The sequence below is a fragment of the Macadamia integrifolia genome, chromosome 6 (genome assembly GCF_013358625.1).
Source record: "Macadamia integrifolia cultivar HAES 741 chromosome 6, SCU_Mint_v3, whole genome shotgun sequence".
NCBI classification, from domain to species: Eukaryota; Viridiplantae; Streptophyta; class Magnoliopsida; order Proteales; family Proteaceae; genus Macadamia; species Macadamia integrifolia.
In genome coordinates, this window is record NC_056562.1 from 14689204 (window position 1) to 14708647 (window position 19444).

At 37.2% G+C, this 19444-nt stretch overlaps 3 protein-coding genes across 3 annotated transcripts; 2 read left to right on the plus strand and 1 right to left on the minus strand.

Moving 5' to 3' along the window:
• Positions 1–4491: 4491 nt before the first annotated feature.
• LOC122081010 (dof zinc finger protein DOF3.2-like) lies at positions 4492–6616 on the plus strand. Its single transcript, XM_042647942.1, has 2 exons — positions 4492–4800; positions 5543–6616. The coding sequence occupies exons 1-2, from the start codon at positions 4774–4776 to the stop codon at positions 6386–6388; spliced, it is 873 nt and encodes a 290-aa protein (XP_042503876.1). The 5' UTR covers positions 4492–4773; the 3' UTR covers positions 6389–6616.
• A 3175-nt stretch (positions 6617–9791) lies between these two features.
• On the plus strand, positions 9792–15064 carry LOC122082084. The gene is made up of 9 exons (XM_042649576.1): positions 9792–9881; positions 10094–10256; positions 11423–11632; positions 11735–12001; positions 12310–12344; positions 12426–12521; positions 13157–13307; positions 13397–14064; positions 14159–15064. Exons 1-9 carry the CDS (start codon positions 9792–9794, stop codon positions 14720–14722), a joined length of 2244 nt encoding a protein of 747 aa, XP_042505510.1. The 3' UTR covers positions 14723–15064.
• Positions 15065–16604: 1540 nt separating this feature from the next.
• Positions 16605–19095, minus strand: LOC122081129 (40S ribosomal protein S23). The gene is made up of 4 exons (XM_042648112.1): positions 18941–19095; positions 17254–17409; positions 17042–17168; positions 16605–16935 (listed from the first exon to the last, which is right to left on the minus strand). The coding sequence occupies exons 1-4, from the start codon at positions 18943–18945 to the stop codon at positions 16795–16797; spliced, it is 429 nt and encodes a 142-aa protein (XP_042504046.1). The 5' UTR covers positions 18946–19095; the 3' UTR covers positions 16605–16794.
• Between the last annotated feature and the right edge of the window lie 349 nt (positions 19096–19444).

The window sequence follows — 19444 nt, forward strand, 5'->3', positions numbered from 1 at the left end:
TTGTAAAATGGAACGAAACTGGGAAGACGGAACTCCAAAATGGAGTTCCGTCCAATCTCGTTTTTTCACTTTTTGTTCCAAAAAAACTGAAACGGATCATAAGTGCACCAAACAGAATATTCCGTTTTTTCGTTCCAATAGAACGAAAAAAACTCTAAAAATGTTTTTTTAGAACGATACCAAACGGAGCCTAAGAACGAGATCGATCTCAAAGACCAATCAAAACCAATGTTTAGACTGAAGTCGGAAAAAACCAATAAAACCGAATGGTGTGGCTAAATCAATAAAATTAAGAAAAAAAATATTTTTCTTTTAATTAAGAGGATTTTTTAGCAACCAACATAGAAAAGCCTACACATAAGACGTCAAAATCGTTTGTAGTGATGAAGTGAGCATCCAATGACTGAAATGCATGGTCAAGCCCTCCCAACCATTGGATGCACCCTGAACAATTTGAACTCATCTATTCGGTGTGATACAATGGTATCGTGCATTGGAAACACTGAAGACATTTAATTTGAGGAGGATAAAGATAAGTTCATAGATGCTAGTGTATTCTATGCTAATGGTTAAGAGAACCATTTTTTTTTTTAATGGAAAAATGTGTTGTGATCTACCAGGCAAGGATAAACTAACATCCTTTCTTTCTACCTCTCTCCTCTTCATATGAAGTGACTTTGCTGCCCTTCTATATATGAAATTATTTCTAATGCACTTCGTAGGTGTGTTGTACTATGTTGCTACTTAGAAAGCCTATTTTTTTTTTTTTCAAATCCAACTAAAATTAAACTGAGTTTGACTGTTTGATAGCCTTACTTATTTTCATTTAAGGGATCGGGTTTATTTTTAGAGTGTGCTAATGGGTAGTATAGATCTAAGGATTGGGAGCCCTCACACAACCCAAAGCATTGACGCATAGCCCAATATGCTATCAACCCTTGAATCTACGCTACACGTTGTATCGTGCAACAGAGGATAGCAATTCGTTTTTTAAATTTTGAATTCTAAATAGGAATTGCATATTACAAACTGCAAGGTCAGCTACATAAGACAAGTTTATGTAGGTAAATTTCTATTACCTTTAGTCATTTAGTGTAAGAAAGTTTCATATACGATTTTGTTATGAGAGATTTGTTTTACTTCCATAAATACCTCTCTATGTTGCTATTAAAAATACATAAAAGGGAATTTATGAAAACAAAAAGAAAATGTGTTATCAAGAAGCTTTACCAGGTAGGTAATTCGGATTCAAGGTTAGGGATAGGGACTTGGGTTGTGGGGATTGGATTGTTGGACAAGCAAAAACGAATGCCCGGATTGGTACGGGTAGAAGAGGGGTCGGGTCAATAAATAGGATGCGCCTAGATTTCTGGTAGCTCTTGGATTCTCTCGCGTAGTGCATAGATTCCTTTTTTCTGGCCTACTGATACAGTGTTGTGTCGGGCACATGTTTCCCACCACTTTCGCTTTACCTTTCTTCGGGGGAAGGTTTTGGCCGGTAACTTTGACCGATCAACGAACTTGACCGATACTAAAGATAGCAGTATGCATGGGTCCCACCTTTAAACAGAGGATGGCCCTACCGAAAGGGAGGTCCGCCCCGATGTAGTGCTGGTGCAGTGGTGCCTCATGGGCTGGCCTTGGATTTTATAATCAATTAGGATTTATAAATAGGAGGAGCTGCCGCTTCTGGTTGGAAACTTAAGATTCAAGAAGCAACCTCGATCGACCTGAAAAAAATCCTTGGTCGCGGTTGCGGCGGAGCAGCGAGATCCAATGGCTGGCACTGACATTGGGGTGTATGTTAATGTCATCTTGATTGTTCAATGTTCATCGCACGATCGCATTGCAGCAAAGGATCATCATCCTGATCAACCGATGTGACCAATTATTAATTTTTTTGTTGAATTATTATTTTTAAATTCCACTATATCGCTAAGAGGGGCTAAAAGTATGTCTAAGAAAACATAAAATCGGATGGAGATCAAGCAGCAAACCAATGGCTTATTCAAGTAGGACAATCAATCCATCGGATTAGATCCGTTTTCATCAATTTAAGGCTCTACCATTTATATATATTTAAATAATTGGACCTCATAGTTTGCAGTATGAAAATATTCCTATATGATTGGCTGGTTAACTGTCCATTATAAGGCTCAAGACAATTAGATTTTAAACAGGTTATAAGTGGTCAGTTGTTAATCGATGATTGTCAGACCACTACCTCTACCTTCAATTAGGAACATCCAATTATTATTTGTCAATACTTGACTCCAACATGTTTAGCATTCGATTGGATCAATCTCGAATTTTCAACTGCTCGGCTCAAGTCGAGTATACTTGAGTAGGCCAACTTCTGACACCCTATCTTTAAGTGTGTCAATCAAAAACGTTTTAACGAATTCCATTCCCAAAGGTCCAATCCCATAACTGTTCCATTTATTAAATTGTTTCATAATTGATAAATAAATTCTAAGCATACAAATGATGAAATATATATCCTTAACTATACAAATTATCAACTGATTCCTAATTGGTCCATCGCAAAACATTGAAAAAGCCGACCTGGATTCTCTTCAGTGCATCCATCCATCGGATGCGTGCGTAGGTACGCTAAAGAGGATTTGCTTCCCCCTAGAAATGTCCAGTCCTAGTTAATAATGGATCCCCAAATCAGGTTCAAAACCATAGTTAATAAAATACAATTATTATACGTGTATAATATGCGTATCTGAATGTTTAATTCAAAAATTAATAATTTGACATTTCAATTCAAAAAAACCGTTTAATATGTGGATTTTAAAGATAATCATATTATACACGAATAATACTCGTATAATACATTACATACTCAATAAAACTTTTAGGTTAAAAAAAAGAATGAGATTAACCCAAATGGGCCAAATGCCGATTCTCGACCCATGTCTTCTATCAAGAACCCTAATCGATCAAAACTATAACCCTTCTTCTTCTCTCATCTAAGTAAACCAAAAAAATAAGAAACCCTTGTCAGTGACCCCTTCTCCATCTCAGTTTTCAACGGCCAGCGACCGAAAGCGATAGGTAAGACATCAATACCCCCTGCTCTCATTATATTCTCCATTTATCTTCCTATCGATTGTTGAAAATTCATTCAACCCTTCCTCTTATTTGTTTCTTTTCCCATTGGTAGTTGAAAATCCATTCGAGGGTGATTGCATTTGTAAATAATTTTTAACGAGAAGCAATAAATATTCAAAAGAGGTGACTCACATGGACAAAGATGGCTAAGGGCAGGATTTTCCAAGATGGGTTGAAATGAAAACATTTTTAAGAAATATAGTATACATTCATCATTTGAATTGGACCAACAATTATTTACAAACATAGTTGCAGATGGACAATGTGAAAAATTATAAAAAGGAAAATGACATATGTGTTATCCTCCCTTTGTTCTTGCAATACTGCATATGAGAAATCAAAGGAGTTGAAGGGAGGAGGTTTTTTAGCCTTAAAATTGATCCATAACTGGTCTTAGATTGTACCCCTATGGAAATTTCAAGAAAATCCAAGCGCATCTCTGAGATGAACAATTGCAAACACTTATTCTCCATCTTCTTGAACCTTATTTTCATACCAAGAAGAAGAGAACATGTTACAGTTACGAGACGAGATAAGGTTTGATTATCCTCTTAGTTCTTTCTACCATTCCCTTTTTAGGGGTTAAATTTAATTAATATTAAATGTGAAAATTCAAAGGAATGGAAAATGATTTCAAATTGAAAAATTAGATTGGATTTTAGTATTCATAAAAGCATAATAGATTAGAATTTAGTTTTAAACAATTATTTTTAGTTCCGAATTTTTGCTTCCAGAATTTGATAGAGCAATCGTATTATACACGTATTAAACATATATCGTATAATTGCCATATGTGTTTTGTTGCACTGAATTTTTTGAAATATATTATTACCGTATGATCCATTTAATTATCGTATGTATCCATTTTCGTATTATTGTCGTTCCCGAACTTACTATCTATGTTCAAAACTATCCATTTAATAATGGGATGGGTCCGTATCGTTTCCGATTCGGTTTCAAATTAGCAGCCATGCAAGTGGCAATGGTGGGCCCACAGTGTCTTCGGGATGGGCTGGAAGGCCGTTGATGGTGACGTGTGATTTTTTGATGGGGATTGGGGAAAACCCTACGATTCTAAGAATGAGGCTACTGATATGCCAATTGCTATGGGATGACTGATGAGAGTCATGTCATCACAATATATTCACATCACATGTCACATGAGAGACGTGGGACAATAGGTGCGTTTCCTTTGCCTCATTGCCGTTCACTTGCTACATAAAAGAATCGCCGAGTTTATTGGGCGATGAATTGGTTCCGATCATCGATTTTGGTGAGTTACGTGGGGTCCACACATGATTCCCATCCTTCACTTGATGGGACCCACCCCGTCTTCATGAATCCGTTGCAGATCGACTCGAATTTTCCATGCTTTCTCTGCGTGCAAGCCAAACACATCGATCATCCCGTAAGAAATGTTAATATGTAATCATTCTCTCTCTCTCTCTCCTCTCTCTCTCTAGTCTCTCTCTGCGCGTCTTTGGTTTCGTTGCTTTATTTATCTGGCTACAGATCTTCTTCTTACCCTTACTCTGCAATTTCCCTTCACTTACAAACTCTCTCTCTTTCTCTCTCTCTCTCTCGCTGAGTGTTAGTAGCTCGCTCTGTTTGTGTTAAACACAGATTCATAACAGGTCTCAACTCTTTGCATGGATGGATTCTTCAAAAGCTCAACAACAGGTAAGGAGAGAGCTCCAATCAACACATATTCTTTTCCTAATCGCTCACTTTACTCTATTTTTCTTTCAATTTTCATCTTCTTGGACATCCTCTTTAATGGCTTTTGAGTTGAACTGAAAAGCCATAATCCTCTGTTCTTCTTTGCTTCTTTGCATGTGAATAAAGGGAAGATCATAAATTTTGATTCACCTTTTGTTGGTTTTTAAGAAGTGGGCATTTATTGTTTCTCAGTTTAATTTTGCTCTTGCTCTGAAAATTTCCTTCATCTTTGCTGTTGAGTCTCTCCCGAGGCTAAGGTATAGTTCTATCACTTTCGATCTAAATTTGGAGAACTTGAAAATAAACTAACTATGGGTAGTGGTTTTGGTCCTTTTATGGAGAATTTTATCAGATATTAAGATCAAATTGAAAATTGAAAATTGAAAATTTTGACTAGAAACCTTGGTTCTGTTTCTTATGGTCTTTACCACAACCTTAAAGATCATCACAAGTCCTAGAGCACTTCTTGTTTTAGGGTTTCACACGGAAGGTAGAAGTAATAATCCCACATCGGATATGAGTAGCCTGATATACACCTTCACCTGAACAAATGGTATCACCCTACAATTCAGTAAATTTTTTTGAGGAATTCCAGGTTTTTTCTAGTTAATTGTTGTTCATTGAATTTGCACTGTGAAGCCTAAACCCCATTGATCATCCGTGTCTGTTTTAACAGTTTTTCCTTTCACAAATTCGTTTGCAGGCCATGTCTAGCCAGTCACTAGAAGATGTAATGGGTTGTCCGAAATCACAGCAAGAGCGTAAACTGAGGCCACCAGAACAAGCTCTCAAGTGCCCTAGATGCGACTCCAGCAACACCAAATTCTGTTACTACAACAATTACAGCCTTTCACAGCCCAGATACTTCTGCAAGGCATGTAGAAGGTATTGGACAAAAGGAGGAACACTGAGAAATGTTCCAGTAGGGGGAGGTTGCCGGAAGAACAAGAGATCCTCATCATCATCATCAACAAAACGGACCCAAGATCAACCCCTTACAGCTATCAACTCTAACCCACTCTCTAACCTCCCATCCTTAGCTTATGACTCCAATGACCTCACCCTCGCCTTCGCTAGGCTCCACAAACAACCCACTCGGCAGTTGGGTCTTGATCATGACCATGAGAATTCTATTCTGGGAAACCCTAATTCTACCCACTGTGACATCCTAGGAAACCCTGATCATGGTTTCATTGATGCACTTAAAAGTGGGTTTCTTGATACTTCCTCAAATGGGTTCCATAACTTCTACTATGGGTTGGGGAATGGGAACCTCGGAGAATTAGAAGGTGGTGGTGCAGCGGCCACCGACGGCGGTGGTGGTGTCGGAGGTGGTGAGATGGTCTTCCCTTATCATGAGGAATCTGCAACAATAACGACGATCAAACAAGAGCTCTGCAAAGGCAAGGATGGAGAGAATAGAATCTTGTATGGGTTTCCATGGCAGGTCGGTGGAGATGGAAACATGGGTGGTTTGGATTCAGGAAGAGAGAGGTGGAATGGACTTGGATCTTCTTGGCGTGGACTTGTTAATAGCCCTCTGATGTAGATCATCTTCATGGTTTCTTCATGGTTTGATGGATTCTATTCTATTTCTATCTGATCCATCAAAATTTTATCCTTTAATTGTTGTATCATCGACTGTCAAGTCAAGTATCATTGAGCTCTTTTACTTTATTAATCTTCTTTTGTTTTGTTTCTTACTGTTCTTTCTCCTTATTTGTAGTGAACCCTTAACTGATATACTAATTAATGAATTTACTGATTTGTTTTCTAACCAAGTAAGGAATATCTCATAGGTGGATAAGGGCTTTTGTTTTATTGTTTAAATCTGTATCAGGAAAGACAGTTCTGTGAGTGAGGAAGAGAATAAGAGATTGAGACAGTGATATTTCATGGCTAGCTAATCTCTTGAAGCTTGAGCTCTGGTGTGTCTTGTCTGGTGAAGTCCTTATTTGCAGGGGTTTCTGGATTCTCTGGAGAGTGGGGTATTGGTCATGTTCTCTTTCATGATTGCCTCTTATTTTGAGGAAGATTCACAAGCAAAGATAAAAAGGAGTATTCTAATGGTCAATAATTTAAGGATGATGGCCTGATGTGAGTCTTCTTCTCTTTCTTTACTATCTTCCAGACATGTGTAACTACTGTGAAGCTGAAGCTTAGCACAGGCATCAATGGTGAGGCTTAATTATTAAAATTTTCATTCCTGAGATGACCAAATCTAACTTGGATTTGAGCGTGAGAGAATGTTCAGTCTGAACACAGTATATTATTATCATTTATGGATTATTATAACCAGTTATGAGAGTTATTTCAAAATTTGGAAGACCTCAAGTGTTTTTCTTATTTAAATAATAGCATGCGCTGTGTAGGCTAAGCACTACTATTGGATGGCATTGGAGTAGAAGATTTCCCTTCTATGGGATTTAGATTTCTTTGGTAGTAGAGCAGTGGGGGTCTTCTCCTTCTTTAGTTTATGTAATAATCAATCCTTTTCTACCATGGAATTCCTCAAGTATGAAAGAATGAAGAAAAATAAAAAATGGTAAAAGAAGCTCTTGGAGGGTGTTTCACAAAGTAAGCTCCTCATGAGTTTAGGGTTTTTGAAAATTAGAGGTTCAAAGGAAACAAACATTATTACAACTAGGAAAATTTGATGCCATTTTTAGTTCTATAAATAAAAACATGTATGAGTCTATTTAAGTATGGGGATTGAGGTCCATGATAGTAGATGACATTTAAGCAACAAAAGCAACTTTTTGCATGGACACTTAAAGCTGTAGGGCTAGCCTCCCAAACAAGATATAAGGCCTTTGAGATTGTTGTTAGTGGAGAAAGGGTGATTGGTTACCTATTGAGAACCCCCAATTCCTAGTGGATTAAATGATGGGTTCTCTCTAATTAGATAGTAAATCTTTAAGATGGATAAAGAATATTACAATTAATTTCAAGTGGTTTTGTTAGAAGAGTTGGAACTTGATCTCTAAAGCACAGGTTGGGAAGAGAGACCAACCTTCATTATTCAATTCAATAAGTTAGTGACTTGATGGCGAATATAGTTGTTCAAATTCGGTGGATAGTCCAATTTTAATGGGGGGGGGGGGAAGGGGTAGTCAAATTAAATTAAAGAACATTAAGATGAGTGGTGAGTAAATAAATTAGAACGTAATGAATTATCTAGTCAAGATACAAAGCTACAGCTGAATGCAATAAATAAATTACTAAGATATATTAAAACAAAGGAAAAATGGTTTCTGTGAGGCCGGAAGTGTGGCACTTGTGCCAGACACATGGAGCAAAATGATCTTTCCACCCCCTATAAAATAAAAAATGGCACCTCTGTTGATGTTTTCTTGTGCACTCTCATTGACCCTTGTGCATGGAACCACTCCCCTATACTCTCATAGGAAACACTAAAACAGTGGAGTGTGAAGCCTCTCTCTCTCTCTCTCTTCTCTCTCATGCACATTTCTTTTTTTTTTTTTTTTTTTTGGGGGGGGGGTGTGGAGGAGGAGGTGCTAACTCCATATGGCAATTAAGTGTAAGTTTTAAGGTAAAAGATCCTTATAAATGTAGCATTTTTACCTAACAAATTGTAACATTGTTTTCTTCTCCTTTCATCATTATTATACTTGGTTAAATATTATTTCAACAATTAATAGTGAGGCAACCATCTTTGGTCATGGCATAGAAAAATTCAAGATTGCCATGAATAAGAGTTTTCACAATTAAATGTGGTTCATAATCATCAATAAATCGGATGTGAACTCATCATGAAAATGACTTTTTGTGCACATATATATTGCTTTTATATGTTCAATAAACATTTACGTGGCACTATATATGCATTGACATTTATAATAAGTCTTTGAATTAACAATACGAGATCAACATATGCCCTAGTTGTTTTGTAGGGTAGATTAACATGGAATTCGTAGTTGTAAATTTCATTTTCAAAATTGTACCAACCATGGGCACCATAAAGTATGAGATAATGGAATCTTTTTTTATTTGTCTTTGGTCCTATTTTGGTTAGTTTGGCTCGTTTTGGTTCATGTGCAAAAAATAAATATATATCTTACACGTGAGATTAGAATGTTATCAGCAAGCGACATAAAAGAGCACATCAATGAAGTGCAATGTAATGGTTTCATACATAGGAGTGTGGTAGGTATATCTTTTCCCAATTTATATTGTAGATTTGGTAAGATTCTAACACTAGTCCTCTACAAGGCTCCAATAATAAACAGATCTTGAGTCCTTGACCAAGAGTGTCACCATAATTTTTTTTTTCTTCAATGCAAATCCTACATTACATATCAAATGTATGGATGTACAAAAGGCATTTCTTATATTGTACGCTATCAGCATCAAATAACTATGGGAGCATTTTTTTTTTTTTTTACTATGGATGTATCTTCTTGTTACAAAAATGGTGAAATGAGAAGCTGTAACTTTCTTTTAATTATCTCTTATCTTATTCTTAAAAATTATTTAATATAGAATAAAAAATAAATTTCAAAATAATTTGAAATTGAATTGTCATTATTTCATTATTAGAAGCTGCACATTTTTTTTTTTTAACTATAATCATTATACATTGGGCTTTGTTTGGATTGGAATAAAATTTTCCTTCAACAGAGGCTATGAAATAGGGAATACCAGGGTCGCAAAACAAGGAATCAATATCTGAATCGGGTCCAGCCAATTCCGATTTGAATCGATCCGAGTTGGTTAGAAATTGGATGAAACCATAGAAACCCAGTGTGGATCAATCTCTCTTTAAGGACAAGAATCACGTAAAGTAGGCTAAATCCAAATATTTTCTGGGCTCAAATCAGCCCAGACATTTTGGGTTTGGCCTAGAACCTAGAAAAAATTGATATACTGAACGTGGGCTTCGGGCGGCCCACCCTGTAGGCCCAGAAGTAGAAAATCCAAAATTCCCGCTCATGGTGGCCAAGGAGCGACTGGGTTCTAAATTTAAATCTTTAATTTCCTCGGAACAGAGGAGAGAGGAGGAGCGAGAGATAGAGATCGAGGTACTGTTACTCATCAATTCGCCTTCAATCTTCATTAATAGGTTCTTAAACAGCCGTTTAGCTTCGATTTTGAATTTTTTTTTTCTCCTTTTTGGATTCGAAGAAGAATCAGAAGACGAGCAACAACTACTCGAACTTTGAATTTGAAGTACCACTTCACGCATTGGTAGTACTTCTTCTTGGGTATTTGACTATTTGCCTTTCTGGTTCAGGAATCTCAGATTCAGATACCCTTTCGATTTGTTTTCTTGGCGATGGATGATTGTGAAAAGAGAAATCAGGAGACGGAGAGGTTTCACCTTTTTGACCTTTCATCAGAGGATGATTGCCTGATGGCTTCTCCTTCGGGAAGGACACTGAATCTGCGAACTTCCAGTGCGTTTCTTGATCTTCGTTTTTTTTCATCTTGATTGTCTAGAAACTCACTAATGGTTTGACTCTGATTGATGAAATATGTTCTTGTTATTTCTTGTTTCATCTTTTTCTTTTTTTGTTCTGATTCAACGTTCTAGGGTTCAAGGATTTATTTTTCTTACTAGATCTCTGTTGATGGTTTCTGCCACTTAATTGTTATGATTCTGATTGCCTCTATAGACACAGTAAATGGTCAAAGTGTATTGTTGGGCTTCCGTTTTCTGCTTCTGCCTTCATATTCTTGTTTTAGTTCTGAAAAGGAGGGCCGGGGCAAAGGGCAGAATACAACTTGGTTGTATGTAGTCTATTATCTTAGTCGTTCTTTTATTGATTCACTAGGAGTTGTGTATTTGGTGGCTTTGCGTTGAGAATGATCTTCATAATTTGATAGACTATAAATCTGGCTCATATGGGATGGTGTATGCTGAAAGTAGATGAAGAGGCAGATTTCTTCCTTTGAAGATGAAAGAGTGTTCCTTTTTGAATTTTAGCCTCATCCATATCTGGTAGCTATTAAAATTTTGCAGCTACTGGTTGCTGTACTTGCAATTAAAGTTCACACCAACTGTATCTGGGTGGGGAAAAAGATGATGAGAAATTGTGGATGGTGAAGTTGAAATTTGGTACTCCACAGTGAGCTTTTTCTTTTTTTTATAAAATTGCAAAGAGGTTTTTCTGGAAACTCATTTTGCCACATGTGGCATCTGGGTTCATTTTTGGGAAGAGAACTTATTATAATTTCATTTGTAATGCCATTTGGATTATTTCTTTTCCTAGTGTTTGGATTTCAGTTTGCCTAACCTAGGACTGAAGGTACTATTATGATTCATAGCTGGAGTGGATTTGTTTTAGGTTTAATAGACTTTTTTCATTGGTAGTTAAGATAGGGATGCAACTTAGGTTGTTTGACTGGAGGAATTATATGCAGATAATAATGAGATATCCACCCAAGCTAAACCTTAATAGGCCAAACCTGAAAATGTTTATAACTAAAAGCATCTTAGATATACTAATATGCTTTCTGGTGTTTGCTTCTCATTTATCCTTTCCATCATTGATGTAATTTTCCTCATTTAATTCCTTTATCAAGTTCCCTGATATAATTTTCACATGAACCCAATTTGAAGGGTCCACAGAAAATCAGAAGGAGATTGATGGCTTTGGGCTGTCTGATGCTAGAAATGCCCAGGATGGGGACAAAACAGCTGATTTGATTAGGCAAAAGGAACTGATACCTGCATTATCTGAATCCACAGAACCTGAAAGAACAAGAAACGTTAGCAACTGTAATTTGCGCAAAAGTTTAGCCTGGGATAGTGCTTTCTTCACTAGTGCTGGTACACCTTCTCACTTTGTTTTGTACAATGTGACCTCTTTCAATGATATGATATAAACTTCAAGTTCATTGTCATGACTGATGAGCATATCTTCTTGCTCAGGTGTTCTCGATCCTGAAGAGTTGTCTTTCATAACTAAAGGATTCAGTAAAGCAGAAGCACCCTTATTACCTGCAATTCAAGAAGATCTACGGAGATCTGCTGAGTCCAACTCTACATTTGATAGTGATTCTTTGACATTGGAAAGCATTGAGATTGATTTGTTTGAAGATATAAGAGCTTCAATTCAGAAGTCCGGTAAATCTTCCAATGTTTCATCTTCTAGGAGCAACAAAGGACCAGTAGAACGAGGAACCCAAAGTCTTCGGTGTAAGTATTCTTCTACTTTTGTAATTGTGTCAGGTAAATCACAAAACAATGCCCTTGTCCTCAATTTGTGCTTTTGGCACAGACGGAAGCATACATAACTCGGCTGGAAAATATCAAAGTAGGATCTGTGAATGTTGTGTCACCATCATACCGCATGCATATCTTGTGTGAAATTCATTTTACGTAACAGTGTTTGCTGAGATATTCTATACTGTTGGTTTATTTAGTGGAACATGTGTTAGACTTTTGCTTTCTGCGTCATTTTCCTGGTAAAGTAACTCTCAAATACTATTGATCCTTATTTTCAGCTTCTAAGAGGATCGAACTTCCTTCTCAAAATATGGTAAGTTTCAATGAAGGCACCTTTTTTCGCGTTTTAGTATTTCCTGAAAAGTGTCTGAAGCTACCATCATCAAAATCACAGTCGAAGCCTGTAGCTGCTTCCAAGAGGCAAAGCATTGGCATGCAAAACTTGGAGAAAACCACAAAGAAGGCCTCTCAACGTTCACATGTTGTACAGGCAAGTAAATGAAGTTTTTTGTTTTCTTTTCTAATCTACCATTTATGTGGCTCACCTATGATTGATGTGGATCAGTTGTTTAGCCACGACATTGATTGATGTCAAAATTGTTATCTGACCTGGACACAACAAAAGGATAAAACTTGGGGGCGCAAAAAAACTTCCATTTCTTGCACTGTCATTGGCTTACAGAAAGTGTTGGACACCACTACAGCCTACAGGACATAGCAAAACTGAAATAAATTTGAAAATTAACGGCTTCTTTGAGATCCTTGATAATACCTGCAAATTTGTTGTGAGACCCTAACTGGTTTAAAATATCAGAATCGGCCCATTCTAAGATTTTTTTCTCACTAGATCGCTGGTTTTTCAGATCTGAGGGGCCTATTCTAAGGCTTCTGAGACTGATTCCTGCGAATTCCATCCATGATTTGGACTTTCATAAGCTTGAGTGCAGGTGGTTTCATGGGCCAAACCCTTTGTAGCTGAAATTGACCTTCCTCCCATCAAAGAGGTCTTCCAATTTAGTACTAATTTGTGTACGCAGCAGAGTGGCTAACTGGTACAGAGTCGTGAACATTACTCTATGACTTCAGATATTCATTGACTGACATCAATTTTTTGATTTAATAAAGCTTGCTTCTAGAAGTGGGGAGCAGAATTCATCTCTCAAGCCACCCAAGATACTAGGCAGGGCTGTTCCCCTCTCAGCTGCTCCAATGAAAAGGACTTCTTTGGGTGCTAGCCGTATCAAAGTAGAACATAACACCACAAAAGCTGTGTCTGGTAATTTGAGACTAAATTCTCTTGCAGGGTCAGAACCTGTATATTTTCTGTTCCTAATTGCTTTATTCAATTTTGTCTGAAAAATGCAGGTAAGGGAGACCCTGTTGTGCGGTCCAAGAAACCTGGTTTGGGTGATTCTGGCAGTTTTACCCCTAGGTCTTCACCTTCCTCAAAATCTTCCTCTTCGGGTTCTTCTCCTTCTTTTTCCTCGGTCAACAGATCTGGAGGCATTTCATCTGACTGTAGGGGTAAATCTCCTGCAAACTGCTCGAGAAACAAGACCAGTTCCAAAACTGTTAATCCAGCTTCCTCTGGTTCAACTCATGTGGACCCAGTGAGAATCTCATCAAGAACTAAAATTGATTCTGGCAATTCTCATCTCTCTGCATACTTAGTGTCTATGTCCAAGAATTATTCAAGCCTATCACCAGCTAGCTCTATCGATGGCTGGTCTTCAGAATCATCTTCATCTACTTCTGTCAACCAAAGGTCTAATAATTCGAAAACTAGTAGTTCACCTCGCAGTGGGTTTTCCATAGACAATGATGCTCCTCAATCATTGGATCTGCAGACTCATCCACATAATCAGGCCAGTTTTAGTTATGGAAGCAATGGAATGGAGTTGCCGAGTCAATGTGACGTGAAATCATCTGTTGGCACTGGTGCACTTTCTCATTTAGCTGCTACAAATGTTTCTAGGAGCATTAAACCTTCAGGTCTTCGAATGCCATCACCAAAGATTGGATTTTTTGATGCGGTTAGTTTGCTTATTGAGGTGTATATATTTTATTACTTTCTTCTAGATTCTTCATTTATGGCAAGCTTTCTCATGAGGGTGAACTGATTTTCAGGAGAAAACTGCACTGCGCTCTCCCAGGGGAGGTTTGCAAGGAGCACGAAATTGTTCACCTAAAGATGGACCTGTTATCAGTTGCCTGAATCGGGGTGCCATTAAAACCAAACCTGGTAGGACCCTACTTGCAAGAACTGTAACAGGAACTGGGAAGATGAAATCTGAATCTGTGCACACTGGAGCAATGTGTCCTACATCAAGTTTAAAGCTTAATTTTGAAGAACTCTATGAACAAGCAAATGCTTCACCAGAGGTACCTTACTCAACAAAGAAAGTAGAAAACTTGCATTATAAACTCTCAGAGGTTCATAAATCTCCAAGAAGTGCCACATATGACCACGTAAAGACTTGTGGTACTGGTTCTGTTCCAAATTCAGAAGTGAATGGTGGTCTAGATGCATTAAAGAATAGTATAGTGGCAGAAAGTGCGGTTCAGGTCTCTTTAAAAGAAGATGGGTCTTGTATTTCCATTGGAAAGGAGAACTTTTTCAGGATTGAAGATCAGGCTGATAGTCTTAGCAAAACTTTTGGATTTATAGATATCTCAACACGGATGGGCTGAATGTGATTATGGAGAAGAAGTCCTCTCTGTCAGTTTGATATCAACAATCCAGATTTTAGTTTTACCCTCAGGGAACTTCCTAGCTCAAGGAATCCTTTCACTCTGTAGAACTCCTGCAGTAGCAGTTATCTGTGTTCATATGCAGCAGAACATTCAGCCATGCTGGTGGTGGTTGAGAAGGCATGCTGAAAGAGAACAACTGAATTAATATTTGTTCATTAACTTGCAACTAGTTGGTATTCGTGGTGGCTTTTGAACTTGGATGTTCGTAGTAGCTGCTGTATTCGCAAACCCCAGTGACAATCTTGAATATAAATTTATGGAATGTCTGATTCAAAACTATCACCATCTCTATTATAATCTGCAAATATCAATGATTTTACCTAGCTTATTACTGTTTCAAGTGATTACTGAAGTATATTTTGTCTAATAATTTGATAAATGAGAGCAGAGAGCAATCTAGTACACGAAGCTCCCACTATTGCAGGGTCTGGGTTCTCTAGGAGGGGTAAATGTACACAACCTTACCCCCTTCTTTGTAGGAGAGGCTTTCTTCACGGTAATACAAAAATGCATTTTTTTTTTTAAAGATAATTCTACCCATTTCACATTGAAACAAACAAAGGCAAAACAATAATAAACTCAAGCCTCTCATGCAGGGGCTTATCTTTTACAAATAAAAGTTTCTATGGAAGATTTCACAAGAAGGAACCAATAAATAATTATGTTGCATGACTAGCAAAGAGTTTTGAGGTTCATTGGCATACTTTATACTTGTACTTTATATGAAAATGATAAAGTTCCATATTGTATTGGTTGTGATGATAAAGAGACCAGATTATTCATAGCTATTGCATAACAAGTTGCACATCACAGAAATGTCTGCAAAAAGATTTTGTTCACTTTTTTTTTTTTTTATTCAGACTCACCAACCAAAAAAAAAGGGAAATGATTTATTTTATACATGACAGTATGCTTAAAACTGTAAATAAAGAAAATTTTCGAACTTTGGATTGAATCACTACTTGATCACATAGCCAATTACGTGAAAACCAATCAAGGGACGAACACAGTAACCAACCAGGAGCATGATGGACATTTTACCTCATCCCCATGTCTGGGCTTATGACCATGTGGTATTTTTTTCCCCTTCTCATTCAAAGCAACCAAGAATTTTAGGCTGGGTTTAGTAGCAAGAGAAGAAAAGAAAAAAAAAGAATATAGAAAAGAGAAGAAAAGAAAGGAATAGAAGAAAAATAAAATGATAAGAAAATAAAAAATATATATATTTGTTTGGCTTCTATTAGAAGAAAAGAAAAGAATATTTTTTTGTATTTTCTTATGTTTTTGACAATATTTTTTTTTCTTGCATTTAAAGAAAACTTCGTCATTTTCAAAGTGAATTTAAAAAAAATATATATATATATATATATATCTTCGTTAGAGAATTCCTTAAAACAAAAAAAAAAGTATAATTTTTGTATTTTTTTTCTTTCCTTTTCTTCTCTTGACCATCAAACACAGCCTAAAGTCTAAAGTCAGAATCAGGTTTGATTTGGTGCCTGCCCCATCCCAAAAAAGCCTAGAATAGTCCGATAGCTTGAAAAAACCCGGCAAATCAGTCCCAAAAGCCCTAAATCGGCTGGCTCCAGAACGCCTGGAATCAGGATCATGACCAAATCCGATTTTTGAAAGAGTGGTAGTACCTAAACTATATCGAGTTTCTGGCCAGGGATGGCCATTGTTGTGAAAATAGCTAACAATTGATCTGCGATTCTGTTAATCACTCAAAATGGGTTTTAAATAGGACTTTACCCAAAGCGAAAATTCTCAGACATCTGAACCCCTAATCCACTCTATAACTTCGACTGCACGAAAGAAATATAAAGCAAGTCTAATTAGATCCATCTTCAGGAAAACATAAAACTGAAAGTTGATGCCAAAATCAGGCCACTGGATACTGCAAAATCGGTAATTGAACCGTTCGAAAATTCCCCTCAACTGAAGGGTAGCTAAACCATCCTCCTCCAATAAAACATTAAAAAAGCGGTATTACAAGTCCCACAGCTAAACTAAGACCTAGGCTTCTCCTTCTTCTCCTTAAAGAGGGCAAGAAGAGACACACCAGACACCTTCACAACTTTGAACCTGACTCCAGGAATATCTCCGACGGCATGGCCTTTACGTCCGAATCCTGCAATCAACACCTCGTCCTGCAACAACAGCATGAAAATAATCCAATGTCAACCCATTAGGAGATGGATGAGGCTTTAATCACTGCATTGAATTCTTAAGCCGCTAGTCATCAAGATAACTTACATTCTCTTCAATGTAGTTTAAGCAACCATCATTGGGCACAAAGGCTGCTATCTTCTTCCCATTCTTAATCAACTGAACTCGAGCACATTTTCTGATGGCAGAGTTAGGTTGCTTGGCCTCGATACCACTGTGTAAGCAAACCTAGTGTCAGTTTCTTAGTTATGAAGAGGGGGAAGGGAGGGAGAGAAGAGAGGGTTATGCTTTCATCTTACATCTTCTCAAGTACTATGCCCTTGGCGTGGGAAGAACCAGCAAATGGCTTCTTCCATTCATTTCCAAGATGAGATTTTTTGTAAGATTTGTCAGCCCACCTCTGCCTTCTACGGTGAGACTTCAGCTTACGACCAGCTCCCATACCACGTGTCTTACTATAAAAAGGTTGAATCTTTGGTTATATACCACCATTACATAAAAATATGCAAAGATATTAAAGGCAACATGTAAACAAGTTCACTGACAAAAGAAAAAAAGCATATCTATTTCCAGTCAAGAATATGAGATATTTTCACCATAGAAAATCTGCAATAGAGAAATAATTCAGGCAATGACCCAAAATATGCAGAAGCTAGTTTCTGTTCGGCCCATTCAAACAAATTCCTGGATATTTTTCAAACAATTTCTTTAAAGAAGATTGTTCTAACTTGTTATCCCACTTTAACGGTGATCTATCAAGGACCAAAATAAAATTTCTTGGATGAGTTTATGTGAGATGTTTTAATGCATCAGTACACACCATTCATATAAGATGTTTACAAACTATTGGATATTAGGACAACAAATGGGTATGCAAGTAGTTGAAATCCATAAAATTTTTATTGATCTTATATCATCACAAATTCCCTGTCTTCTCCTGCTACCACAAAGAGTGCTGGGAAGTAGCCACTGACACTGAGTGGTCAACAAAGAAGACAGGACTTAGTGTTATTCATGTTTCCAGTGGATGTAAGAACTTGTCACAGAGAATTCGTTGACAGCACCTCATAAAAGCAAAATGGAAGAAGGAGGGAGGTGGAGGGGGATGGGGGAAGCAAAAACCCAACAATCACAGAGGTTCCGAAGATGCCCCAAAAAGACAACAGCGTAAAACACTGAACTCAACAGAGACTTGTACAAAACCAATTACTGCAGTTGGCTTCATCACTCCTATTCTGCTAAACCCTCTATCTGGAGTGAAGGATACAGTAATAATAACAAGAAAAGTTGGACTTCGAATGATACTTAGGTTTAAAGTCACAAATTATAATGCTCAGATTTATCATTGGTCTTTAGGTATTGCCTATTCTAAGGTTTACTTAACTTTTTCAAAATATTTATGTACAGCTCCGAAATTAAACCTGACAATCATTTCTTAGATATCAATAGGCATCTTTTATCTACACACCACATGTCTCAGCCGATGATCTTCGAAAATTTCGCTGATTATATCACAAGAAAACAACCTATTACTTTTATAAAACGCGGTACAGGAATTTCATTCATGGTACAAAAACCTTGCAATCATTTAATTGCAGAAGCCAAGAGGCAGTACTAAGTTGGCACATTCCAATTCTCAAATACCCTCGACACGATTCTAACGTAAGAACCATCACATTTCCATCATAAGTTAGGCAGATTTTTTCTTTGATACTAGATTCCCATCATCTATTAAACCAGTAAAACGACCAAAAACAGATTGTAGGTTACAACAAAGGAACCAAACAAAGTCGCCAACAGAAAATCAACAAAACTCAGTTTCAAGAATCATATTTGAAAAAAAAAAAAAATCTCTGCGAAAGTTGCATATCTTAGTTATATAATCCAATCGTTCGTTAAATTAACAATAAGAAACAGAAGTAGCAAGATTGAGACTCTCGCGTGAAGACATCGCATAGAAAACCATGGAATCAGAAAGGTCCTTACCCCATGGTGACTCAGTAGAGAGATCCTTCGGCTGAAACAAAAGCTCGGTAGCTCTGAGAAGAAGAAGATTGCGATCCGCCGAATAAACCCTAACCCTAAGAGTGAACTCCGTCGTATATATAAATGGCTAAACAGCTATCTCACTCAATCCGTTTTCAAAGAGTCCACGACCCACCCCAAAATTTACCGGGCTAGGCCGTCTGTAGCCTACCAGTTCTCAGTTATCAGTTCTCACACATAAGTGAACAGGCTTGGACTCTTTACCGCCCAAAGTTTAACAATCGTGGAAGTTGAGGCGGCTCGTAATTAATAACTAACTTTCTAACCATTTTTTTTTTTTTCTTTTAGGTGGGGTTAAATCCCTAATTCAAGGGAGGTGACTTAGACAAGTAAAAATTTAACACACCCCCCGACAAAAAAATAAAAAAATAAACAACTCAAAATTTAATGTTTCTAGCCGTTGCATATGTAAAATGACTTTCTAAATTGATCACGTATGAAAAT